The following is a 12,905-nucleotide window of genomic DNA, read 5'->3' on the forward strand; positions in this document are numbered from 1 at the left end:
ATATATATATATATATATATATATATATAATATATTATATATATGAATTATATATGAATTTGTCTTAATTCACGATACAACATCCATGCATGAAAAGCCATGTGGCAAGAAGGACGATTACATTTTTTACATTTTAAAATATGCAGTTCATGGGGACAAAAAAAAAAAAACAAAAAACAAAACAAAAAACAAACACCAAACTGTAGGAATAACCCAAATTGGACTCGATGTGCCTAAGAATTTTTTGCACATTACTGTTTATTTATACATGGAAGTGCTCGCAATTGTTACCAAAGGTTAAATATTAATAAAAAATGAACCGAAGTCTGGCAGCAATCACTTCACAGTGAACTTTATTCGAAACTTTTAACAAACCCAACAGAGGTAAAACAATTCTCGTTTCTATTTATACATGTCACGTACACACTGAAACCAGCTGAAAGCTCGCTTGACACCTTATGACTTTCTCAGTGCAAATACTCTTGTTTGCTTACCGTAAAGATATTTAATTGTTTTGAAGAAATGACTGGCTAAATAATAGGCTATACTCAGCAAGGCTCAATAATTCCTCGATAAATTCAAAAGACCCCAGAAACATTTGAACATAAAAATGCAAATAAAGAATAATTTCTGAATTAACACTTACCGTGCCATGTGAGTAATAGGCCTAATGCCAACTGCGTGTCCCCTTAAAGCAACAATGTAGCTGTGGCACATGATAGCCTACTTTCCTCTGACAGATGCTCGATCTTGTAATGTCGCCTGGAGCGTGCGAGACTGCAGCACGACGCTCGACTACAGTGCGCGACGCACTCTGCTTTAACCCGCGCGCTTCACCCGCTATATCAGTAAACGCTGTTATTGTTAACAAACGAGGGACTTTCTGTGCATTTGTAACGCTACGTATAGCGGGTTAAGTAATACTGACAAGCTTACTTTTGACAGTACAGGTCTTCCGGCAGCATTAAATCATCAGCTGCACTGTAGAGGATTATCACTGGACTCACAGATCCGAGCGGTTAATGTCGCGCGTGAATCGCGTTATTCCACTTTATTCCTACATCGTGTCGTCACGGAATAAACCCAGATTCGGACATGACAGAGACGCGTGTTTCGCGCTGGTATTTCGGAGGAATTGCCTCGTGTGCGGCCGCCTGTTGCACTCACCCACTGGACTTGATCAAGGTACGAGTGAGGGGGTTACATGAGCTCTTCTAAAGAGACCTGCAGTCTTAGTCTTCAGTGTATAACAACTTTATGTGTCTATAGAATAGAATAGAATAGAAAAGAATAGACTATAGTATAGTATATTATAGTGTATAGTAAGTAGCCCATTCCCTATGTATGCATGGTTCTCAACCTCTTTAACTCCTAGGATCCCAATTGTCCAGAACAAAATTCGAAAATTCTACTCCTTAATATTTAGAGCTTGGAATAACTAGAAAACTTTAGGCTACATTGGGGTTTTATGCTTTTATTAATTTTCTAGGGCTAGAAATAACACTTAAAATGAGGCTAGGCACATATCCAGGTTTTTCAAGACAGTTTTTGTTGAGGGGTGAATTAAAATAGCCTAATACATATCTTGATTTTAGTTGTTTTGATTTATTTAATAATTATGTTTTATTTTAAGATATTTTTGGTCATCTTGAGACCCCATTGGAAGTATGCTGAGGCCCCTTGTGGGCCCCTGGCTTTCTGGTTGAGAGCCACTGTAGTAGGCTATATTACATCACAAATGTTACTGTATTTATTGAACAAGTATTAGCGCATCATATAGATTAGTACAGTGGTTCTCAGTCCACTGGGAGGCTTCAGCGAACTAAAAGGGTAATGCTAAAATGCTAAACACACACACACATGTACACACTATCAAGATGTAAACTGAAAATATTGTGGTTATATAATATATCGTGGACAATTCAAGTTTCTGTTAACAAAAATAATAATTCAAACTGTCATATAATTACAGCAGAAATTCCAGATAAAATATCTTAGCCAATCTGCTGTAGTCATTAAGAGTAAAAAATGTTTTGTAGACCCTAATGTGTTTGTCAGTGCCAAACACAAAATCATTTTGCACACATTTTTCCAAAAACATATTTTTAAACAGTTGGAAGTGACACAAGAGGGCTACTTTTATCATCAATTTATTGGCGTTTGGCTAGTATTTTTTTTTTTTTTTAAATGGTGAAATATTTTCTTATTATTTTGCCTGGCAATAAAACAGCCTTTTTTTTTTTTTTTTGATTAAGCATTTTATAAAGACAATCAAGGTCACATGTCTCATGCGCCTTATTGCTTATGTACAGTATAGTACAGTAAAATGTGTAATAATGTAGTCTACAGTATAGTCTATGCTGCATTTTGCCTTGGTTTCCTCCTCCACCTGCAGGTTCATCTGCAAACCCAGCAGGAGGTGAAGATGAGGATGACTAGCATGGCCACGCAGGTGGTGCGCAGTGATGGGCTGTTAGCGCTCTACAACGGCCTCAGTGCCTCCCTCTGCAGGCAGGTTAGTGCCTCTGAAGAGCATTTGGAGGTTTTTGAGCTAAATTTATGGTCCTTCAACAAGGCAGCCTGAATAATACAGATACTTTTGACAGTGTGGGGCCGTATTTACTTTTCTAGATGACTTACTCAATGACCCGCTTTGCCATTTATGAAACTGTGAGAGACAAGATCTCCAGTCGAAACCAGGGGCCCATGCCCTTCTACCAGAAGATCTTACTGGCTGCTTTTGGAGGTAAAAAGGAGACTCTTTCCATTGTAATTTTAATTACCATTGCCAGTGAAGCAAATGATGAACTGAAGATGACTCACTCTATTTGGCATCTTTTAAAGCAGTGGTTCTCAACCTTTTGGACTCCAAGGCCCTCTATTGTCCATAACAAATTTTAAGGCCTCCATGTATGCTAATAGTGAGTTTTATTTTTTGTTTAATTTACAGAAACTAGGAGTCCATAAACTAAATTAACTTACAACAATAATTGAAATCACAATAAGTTTCAGAACTCCAGAAGTTTTAATTGTGGAATGTTCTTTAGGGATTTAAATCATTTTTTTTACTCACAATTTATCTATTTATTAAATAGTTTATAGCTCAGGATAACTTATCTTTATTAAAATCCCCATGGCATATTAAGATCTCATTAATTTACACAACTTTTTTAGGACTAGAAATCACCCTTTTAAAATTAGGCTACCACATGTATCAAACATTGAGAATCCTAGTTCTTCAAAAGAAACAAACAGTTCTTGATTTTTATTGGTTTTGCTTATTTTAAGTCATTTTAAGTCGCCTTGAGACCATCTTGGAAGTTTGCTGAGGCCCCCTAGTTGAGAACCTCTGGTTTAAATGGAAAGTTCACCCCAAAATAGGTATGTTCACATGCACTCATTTTTGTCAATCATACTGAATCCAGTCCAGATTCTCAAAGTTCTTTTTATATGAACCCTAAACCTTGGAATCTGATTCCTATTTTCATTTTATGCGTGTATTTATCTGCTCCAAACAAAACTTAAGTCACTGCTTTCAGAACCAAAGAAAGCTACAATTTCACCTGAGCTACTGTGAGTATAAATGTCATTTTTGCCTTGATGACATACCTAAAATAAAAGCTGACAAATATGTAATTTATAAAACAAATATATATTTGCGTATATATATTTAAATATTCAGTCTCCACTGACCAGTTCATAAGACATAAACATATGCACATTCATATATAATCTCTAATGATGAAAGGCCACTGGTATACATGCAAGTACACTGTAAAATAATAATTTTTTAATGGTTTAACTTAAAAAGTTAAAAAGTAAGTTACCTGGTTGCCTTAATTTTGAGTTCATTGAAATTAAAAAAATGAGTTAATACAATGAAGGTGATAAATGTTACAATGAATGTCATCTGAACCACATTAATTATCTAAGTTGATTTGACATAAGAAAAATCTTTGAATCCGCAGTCGTATTTTAACATTTACATGCTTAGTTTTTTTTTTTTTTTCCTGTTTATTGGATTATTTCACATTTACACCTCCACTTTCAATCTGAATTAAATTAAATTTGGATCAGACTCAATCAGATCAACTGAAGTGTTTACATAAAGGCTTTTCAATTGAGTCTTCATCAGTTCCATTCAACAGATTTGGGTGCATGTAAACATAGCTAATGGAAAGTATTTACTGAAACCTATGTCATTTTTACCATTTGTTAAAATTTATTTCCATGAAACACAAAATGAGAAAGCAGAATATCTTAGAGAGTCTGTTTTCATACAATAAAATATGCTTCTTGGAGGAAAGGAACAGCTGATTAAGAAAACGTAATTTAATTTCCTAATCTGTAGGTCTTACTGGAGGGTTTATTGGGACGCCAGCAGACATGGTTAATGTCAGGTGAGTGACACTGATTTACACAATAAGTGAGAACAGCAGTGCAGTTGTGAGTGTTTTTGTGGTGGAGCAACTGTAAGTGGTTTATTTTGGTACTTTTTTTGTAAATAATAAAAAGTGCTGTGAGGTTGAATGATTTTCTTCTACCTTGTGTTTTATAACAGAATGCAGAATGATGTGAAGTTGCCACTTGAGCTTAGAAGAAAGTGAGTCTCAAAGATTATAAACCATACACCAAACAGAATGATGATCTGTCTTGACAGTATACGGTGTTTTGCAGCTATGCACACGCTCTTGACGGATTGTTGCGCGTCTGGAATGAAGGTGAGAACAAGCAAATCCTTTCACAATAATAAAAATAGATGCATATTTTGGCTTAGGACTAGAAGAAATCTGATGAATGAACTGTCTGAAAATATATAGTCGCAAAATTTAGTATAGAATGAATTGCAGCGATGCTTTGGTGCCAGAGAATTAAGCATGCCAAAGTCTGCACTTTAAAACCTTCCCACAGCAATTTGGAAATGTGTAATAACAGAATGTGGGGCTGTGCTACTTATTCATTCATCAGGAAAGAGAGAACAGACAAGGGTTGGGGTCATTTGAATTATTCATAGAGCTCTGTCTGTAAGATCCCTGCCTCATGAACTGCCGCCCTTTCTCACAGAGGGAATAAGGAAGCTGTTCTCTGGAGCCTCAATGGCAGCTAGTAGAGGGGCCATGGTCACTGTGGGGCAGGTAATAAAAATGGTTTGGTGGTCTGTCATTTGGCCCTTAAATAAGCAGGATAGTCTCAGTTCCTCACTAGTGTTCTGTGGATCTTCTAGCTCTCCTGTTATGACCAGGCCAAGCAGCTGCTTCTGGGAACTGGTCTGGTGACTGATAACATTTTCACTCACATTTTTTCCAGCCTCATTGCGGTAAGTTGCCTTCAGAAACACATTGAAAAATAACCTTTACTTTTTCGTCATTTTATTTTTCCACTTGTTGGTCAAGCAGTTATGTAGTAGTTTGATTTCATTTACATGACCATTTTCCACCCTCTCTCTCACTTTTGGAATTATGCACCCTTTTGCTACTGTGACTTCAAGACATTTTTGAGTGTTGTCTGTTTAAAAATGTAAAAAGTGTGATGTTGATTCCACTAAGTAGTTCATCTTTGTTAACATACTGTAGAAACATTTTAATGTTGTCCTGTTCACAGGGAGGCTGTGCTACTGTTCTCTGTCAGCCCATGGATGTGGTGAAAACCAGGCTGATGAATTCGAAAGGGGAATACAGGGTAAGATTGTCTTTGAATTTCTCAATTTAAAATAAAAAATAAAAATTTTGGGTTCTATAGGATCATATATATACACTACTGTTCAAAAGTTTGGGGTCAGTAAGATTTTTTTAATGTTTTAAAAGAAGTATCTTTATTAGACAGCAAGTGAACATTTTGTCCTCAATGTTAATGTGTTAGAAGCAGGAAAAATGGGCAAACATAAGGATTTGAGTGAGTTTGACAAGGGCCAAACTGTGATGGCTAGACGACTGGATCAGAACATCTCCAAAACTGCAGCTCTTGTGGGGTGTTCCCAGTCTGCAGTGGTCAGTGTCTATCAAAAGTGTTTCAAGGAAGGAACAGTGGTGAACCGGCGACAGGGTCATGGGCGGCCAAGGCTCACTGATGCACGTGGGGAGCGAAGGCTGGCCCGTGTGGTCCGATCCAACAGATGAGCTTCTGTAGCTCAAATTGCTCAAGAAGTTAATGCTGGTTCTGATAGAAAGGTGTCAGAATACACAGTGCATCACAGTTTGTTGTGTATGGGGCTGCATAGCCGCAGACAGGTCAGGGTGCCCATGCTAAACCCTGTCCACCACCAAAAGAGCCAACAGTGGACATGTGAGCATCAGAACTGGACAATGGAGCAATGGAAGAAGGTGGCCTGGTCTGATGAATCACATTTTCTTTTACATCACGTGGATGGCCGGGTGCGTGTGTGACGCTTACCTGGGAACACATGGCACCAGGATGCACAATGGGAAGAAGGCAAGCCGGCAGAGGGAGGCTGATGCTTTGGGAAATGTTCTGCTGGTCCATGTGGATGTTACTTTGACATGTACCACCTAACTAAGCATTGTTGCAGACTTTGTACACCCTTTCATGGAAACGGTATTCCCTGGTGGCTATGCCCTCTTTCAGCAGGATAATGCGCTCTGCCACAAAGCAAAAATGGCTTAGGAATGGTTTGAGGAGCACAACAACGAGTTTGAGGTGTTGACTTGGCCTCCAAATTCCCCAGATTCTCCAATCGAGCATCTGTGGGATGTGCTGAACAAACAAGTCCGATCCATGGAGGCTCCACCTCGCAACTTACAGGACTTAAAGGATCTGCTGCTAACATCTTGGTGCAGATACCACAGCACACCTTCAGTGGTCTAGAGGAGTCCATGCCTCGACGGGTCAGGCCTGTTTTTGGTAGCAAAAGGGGGACCAACACAATATTAGGAAGGGGGTCATAATGTTATGCCTGATCGGTGTGTATATATACACATAAAACTAATACTTTTATTTAGCAAGGATGCATTAGATTGATCAAAAGTGACAGTAAAGACATTTATCATGTTACAAAAGGTTTCTATAAGAAAATGCTGTTCTTTTGAACTTTCCATTCATCAAAAAATCCTGGTGAATATGTGGGATAATTCATAGTTTCCACTAAATATTTCATGGTTTTCAACATTGATAATAATAGTAAATGTTTCTTGAGTATCAAATCATCACATTAGAATGATTTCTGAAGGATCATGTGACACTGAAGACACTGGAGTAATTATGCTGAAGATTCAGCTTTGACATCACAGGAATAAATTACATTTTAATAGATGTTTTCTGTTGGAATATATATATTTTAAATTGTAATACCGGTAATATTTCACAAATTCTTACAATATTTCACAAAAATGTTAATCTTATCAACGCTCAAATTTGTGATGGTTATTCTTCAGTTGTGACACTATAGTTTCTGTGGTAGGGGGTGATTCATTGTCTGACCGACACTGGAAAACTTGGACTTAAAGCTTTCTACAAGGTGAAAACCATGTTTCATGCCATGAAAGTGTGTGTTATACATTCTTAAACTGTGTTACTCTTGTAGTAACCATGTGTTTTTGGCTCCTCAGGGTCTTGTCCCAGCTGGAATCCGTCTGATTCCTCACACTGTACTAACTTTCATCTTTCTGGAGCAGCTCCGATTGTACTTTGGTATTAGAGTTGTCACCTCTACATGAACTCTGACCCACAGGCTCCTGGTATTAACATCAGTTTCAGGTGATCCGTTCACAAGAAGACAGCACTAAATCCAGGTGTTAATGGGGTCCAAAACATTCTGTGTTCAAATCACTGAAACTACATACAGTGGACAGAAAAGAACTTTGCTTTTGTAGTGTAAACCTATTTGGACATCCATGAAAGACCACCTATTCACCTGACAGTCATTCATTGTGCTAAAACAATGGTTTTCCAGTCATTTGAGGCTTTAAAAGATTGATTCGAAACACTTGGAACAGTAATAATAATCCTTTTTTTGCGATCCGTGATCACGTAATCCAGTTTACTTTTGGAGCCAGTTTTTTTAAAGCAACATTGGATTGGATCAATCTGATCCGGATAGGATCCGGAACTTTTCAGGATCACCAAATCTGGATTTCCAGTGCTCTACGGAGGCCCTAAAGGGACATGTTGATAGAAAGAATATGGGTTTTGAATTAAATATATTTTGTTGGATATTTACAGCTGCTTAGGGATTGTTTTATGGCACCAAAATTTCTTTTTACTTTAGAGTAGGTTACCGAAAGGTTAAATATGTAGACTAATGTCTGCATTAAAGTAATAAATTAAACAGTTAAACCAATCAAGAGCAAGATAAAAATGTGTATGTATATTACATGATAAAAATGTTGTATTTTTTGACTAGTTTTAAAGTTTTAGTACATTTTCCTCCTGGGATCCACCTTGAAATCCTACCCCCTGTTGTTGGGATCAGGAAAATCCTGTTTTTTTGGATCAAAGTGATCCAAATCCTACAAAAAAGTTCTGAAAAACCCAAACTAAAGGTTTGATCCGGATCAAAACCAAGATTGGATTACGTGATCTAATCCGATTATGTAATCCGTTTTTTCTTTTGAAAAACACATTTTCAAGATTTGATCCAATCCGTTATCCAAAATCCTAGTGGATTACTTTTGAAAAACCGGGCCCAGGTGTAAATAGGACAAAAACAGCATCTTAAGAGAATATGCAGAGAGCGTGACACTCTCCACAGTAGGACGTAGAGCAATGGGCAGTGAATCGAGTGAAGTACTGGCCAAGGAATTTGATTCAGGAGGAGAAAATTTGATAGCTTCTTTAGCTGTGTGTCCATTTTGCTAATACATTTTTGCAGTGCCATTAATATTGACATTCAAGTTGCCTGCATGTGATAATGTATTGCTATATCATGTTTTAAACTTAATTTATCATTTGTGTGATAGACCTTGACCATCATGTTTGTTTCTTCGTGATAATAAGAAAAATACTACCTTTTTCAATTTACCTGAAATTGACAGAAAACACAATTTCATAATATCTCAATATCTTAATGTTTGACATTTTGTGTGTTCTATTATTTGAGGACCCATCATAAACCATAAATCTGCTGGTGTCATCACCTTTGTTGCAATGAATAATGTAATACATGTAATGTCCGACAGGTGGCAGTGCTGCTTTATCACTGTAGCGCAATGGCGCGAGTGTTAACGCACACTGTCATGAAGGGGGGAAGTATCTGCATATAATAACCATGCCTTTGAGATATGATGACATAATTACAGCGATCACCATTTTGGTATGTGTTCATGCTATACTCATTTTTGCAAGGTTGAGTATGTTTTTGCAAAGATGTTTATGAAAGTAAGTTGATAGGTCAGAGAGTCGAACTGTTTCGTGAAGAAAAACAACAACAAAAAAACAACCTTCATTGGATATAAATGCTTTTCTGATAAATACTATGTATAAAAATCAACATTTCATCTCGATTTTCCCTGTACGCCACCACCCAAGATCCGGTTCATCACACTTTCATCATGGTGTTGATGTCTATTGATGTGAGTGTCAGTCAGGACAGGGTTCTGGTCTACTAGCCAACAGAGTGCTGCAACCTGGAAACAAGTTCACATTAGCATATGCTTCCGTGAGAAAGTTTTTGGTGAAAAGCCTGAAATAAGGTCTTTGATGAACACAAGCTCAAGATAGATCTATTCTATAACATCAGTAACACCCCTTTGTGATTTTTTTAAAAGTTTTTACTTGTCTTGAAAAAGGTTGTTAAAAAGAGTTTGTCGGGGACATTAAAGGGTTAGTTCATCTAAAAAATAAAATTCTGTCATTTATTACTCACCCTCATGCCGTTCCACACCTGTAACACCTTCATTCATCTTCAGAACACAAATTAAGATATTTTAGTTGAAATCCGATGGCTCCATGAGGCCTCCATGGCCAGCAATGACATTTCCTCTCTCAAGATCCATAAAGGTACTAAAAAGTTATTTAAATCAGTTCATGTGAGTACAGTGGTTCAATATTAATATTATAAAGTGACATGAATATTTTTGGAGCAACAAAATAACTTATTTAGTGATGGCTGATTTCAAAACACTGCTTCATGAAGCTTTGGAGCATAATGAATCAGTGTATTTATAATATTAATATTGAACCACTGTACTCACATGAACCAATTTAAATATGTTTTTAGTACCTTTATGGTTGTCTGGCTATCAGCAGACCAAGCTCAATTTAAAATTGAACATTGGTCTGGGGAGTCTGTATGTATTTTCTGCTGCTCAAGAGGCGTGATCAACGAGCATTATTCACGCAATTGGATAGTCCTTCAACCAATCAGATTAACGATCTGGGTGACGTACATTGCAAAGCGACGCGAAAACTCCAGACAGTTTTAGTTTGTATTGGTTTGTAGCATTGATCAGCAGTTTGCAGAAGCAGCAATGGCATCGAGCGATTTTTGCAGGTTGTGCAAAAAAACATGAAAGTGAGTGGTATTTACACCCACTCAAGCGATTTGTTTGCTAAACTAAAGAAGTCATTCAGCATTGTCGAGAGGTTAAAAGGAATTGGGTTGATGGTCTTGCTTGCCGTCACTTCTCTATCGTGTTATACCCGCCAATAACGAGCAAGGTGGATAAGCCAGTCTGTGATCGGTTCCCGCAAAAGTGAAACAGAAGCAGCAGAAATGAATGTACGGGTTTCCACACTGAGTTGCCGGGCGAAATCAAATCGCCGGCAGATCAGGCTGGGTTTACCCTTTATGGATCTTGAGAGAGGAAATGTCATTGCTCCCTATGGAGGCCTCACTGAGCCATCGGATTTGTGTTCCAAAGATTAACGAAAGTCTTATGGGTGTGGAACGGCATGAGTAATTAAGTTTCATTTTTTGGGTGAACTAACCCTTTAAAGGCAGGGTAGGTAAAAAATGTATAAAAAAACTTTTTTTCAAAATTTGTTTAAACTTTATTTATATATCAATACATAATTAAAATGTAAGTACTCTGAAAAAGAAAGTATAAAAATCGAGTGTCTGTAGACCTCTCACGACTGTTTTAAAGACAGCTCATTATTTCCATTCAATCCACCCCCTCCCTTCTGGGCTCCTTCCAAAGCCACGCCCCCAAAACGCATGAACGCGCGACTCCGACCACTGAGCTGGAAGACGCATTATTTACCTGAGACGAGCGGAGAGGAAGGAGCACAGTGCATGTAGTGACATCATGTCAGAATCACATGTGATAGAAATTTTATAATTATGAAGATAAACAAACAAGATGTATTTTAGTACTCACTATCAAGCTAGCATATTGATATTGGTAAAGTTTAAAATATATATTTTTTGATTCGCTAACGAGCTAGTTATCTATAAGGCAAAGCTAAAAACAGGTTGCATGATACACGTTTTTCCATTACCATCATTTACACTGTGATGAAGATGAATTTTGTGTAAGATTCATAACATATACGTTGTTCTACAGATAAACAGAGTAACATACACTCAAATATCAACTCACAACTGCATTGCAGACACAAAATAATAACACACACATACAACAAAGTGTGTACGACACACACAGGTACAAGATAAAGACATCAGTAAACATAGGTAGCGAATATAAAAACAAAACAAAGGCGAAAAAAAAAACAGGTAAACTTACAGGTGAACATGGTAAAAGAGTTAGAGGGTAAATATAGTTCTAAGAAAAGTTCCTAGATGCGGAGTAACGTTAGGCCTACTATCTGTTAAACATGTATTTAGTTATCTAAAGCAAAATTATGCACAATTCAACACTATAGCTATGATCTTGAGCTAGGCCCATAGATTATTTATCGTCTCTACTACGGCTCGCTAAGTAATGTTATGTTAGCTATATTACGCAGCTACGTGTGCTAATGACACATGCTTCATGAAAAAATAAACAAAAAAATATGTATGATCAAAATGCAAAAAGAAAGATTTACCTGTCCAGCAGAAATAAAGCCATCAAGGAGTCACTTTTCAGCCCCTTGAGTTCCCTCAGTTGAGAGGGAGTAAAATCTTTGCGTGGCAGGGGAAGCTGCCACTGGACCTGCCACGGTTATGCGCGCCTGCCTCGGGACCTTCCGTGGTTATATGCGCCTGCCTCGGGACCTGCCACTGTTATATGATGCATATATGATAAATGCCGATTGATGCATGCGTGCAAACTGTGCACAATCCTGCTCTCAGTTCTCGCCATCGCTGGAAAGCCACGCCGATATTAACTCGCGTTTTATTTCTTTGTTTATCCAAAGACTTTTTGTTCATTGCCTTTTCGTGTACTGTTACTGTTTCCTTTTTTTGCCTGGTTTGCCTTCACTAACTGCATAGGCCGGTACTGTGAATTTTGCTTGCTGTTTCTCTGCCCTTGTTTTGGTATTCCTAGGATCGCGTGCATTTTGAATTCCCCAAATCAAACGTGCGCGCGCAAGTGGGCAGGTCATGTGTGGCAAAAGGGTGGTTGCCATGGTTGCGAAAGAGTGACAGTCGCCTAAGCCAATCCTATGTTTCGTCCCAGATGGAAATAATGAGCAGTGTTTAATACAGATTAAACGGTCTAGAGTCACTCGATTTTTATACTCTTTTTATCAGAGTTCTTACATTTTAATTATGCATGGATATATATAGAAAGTTTAAACAAATTTGGAACAAAATTTTTTGCCTACCCTGCCTTTAACGTCATCATGCAGAACAGATAAACTCATCTACTCACTAGTCCACTTTCACAATCTCACAATGGTGATGTGACCGTAGTGTAGTTCGTTTAGCCTTTTACTTCTGACGATTGTTATTAGGATTCAGATTTCATTTTGTGCTTATTTTCTGCAATAATCCAAAAGCCAATGTAAAATCTTATTGGAAACCAGGGCAATGTGAACATATAGATTGGCCTACAAAAATAGCC

The 12,905-nt window shown here is 37.6% G+C and overlaps 1 protein-coding gene across 2 annotated transcripts; it reads left to right on the forward strand.

Annotated features, from left to right (window-relative positions):
- Positions 1-685: 685 nt before the first annotated feature.
- Positions 686-9,193, forward strand: slc25a10a (solute carrier family 25 member 10a). Of its 2 annotated transcripts, XM_067371969.1 has the most exons (11): positions 686-1,185; positions 2,396-2,515; positions 2,632-2,746; positions 4,352-4,400; positions 4,562-4,603; positions 4,678-4,721; positions 5,065-5,135; positions 5,225-5,317; positions 5,602-5,679; positions 7,415-7,471; positions 7,563-9,193. In XM_067371969.1, the coding sequence occupies exons 1-11, from the start codon at positions 1,096-1,098 to the stop codon at positions 7,668-7,670; spliced, it is 867 nt and encodes a 288-aa protein (XP_067228070.1). In that variant the 5' UTR covers positions 686-1,095; the 3' UTR covers positions 7,671-9,193. The 2 variants fall into 2 exon arrangements, with proteins under 2 accessions (XP_067228070.1, XP_067228080.1); XM_067371979.1 differs by lacking the exons at positions 7,415-7,471; positions 7,563-9,193 and adding an exon at positions 5,860-5,912.
- Positions 9,194-12,905: the final 3,712 nt, after the last annotated feature.

The sequence above is a fragment of the Chanodichthys erythropterus genome, chromosome 3 (genome assembly GCF_024489055.1).
Source record: "Chanodichthys erythropterus isolate Z2021 chromosome 3, ASM2448905v1, whole genome shotgun sequence".
Lineage (NCBI taxonomy): Eukaryota > Metazoa > Chordata > Actinopteri > Cypriniformes > Xenocyprididae > Chanodichthys > Chanodichthys erythropterus.

Bases quoted from the DNA above. Each gene is read 5' to 3' on its own strand.
- slc25a10a (XM_067371969.1), top strand. From the start codon at position 1,096: ATGACAGAGACGCGTGTTTCGCGCTGGTATTTCGGAGGAATTGCCTCG. The intron at 2,516-2,631 runs GTTAGTGCCTCT...TTACTTTTCTAG, and splicing joins GTGCCTCCCTCTGCAGGCAG to ATGACTTACTCAATGACCCG. The intron at 5,680-7,414 runs GTAAGATTGTCT...TTTCTGTGGTAG, and splicing joins ATTCGAAAGGGGAATACAGG to GGGGTGATTCATTGTCTGAC.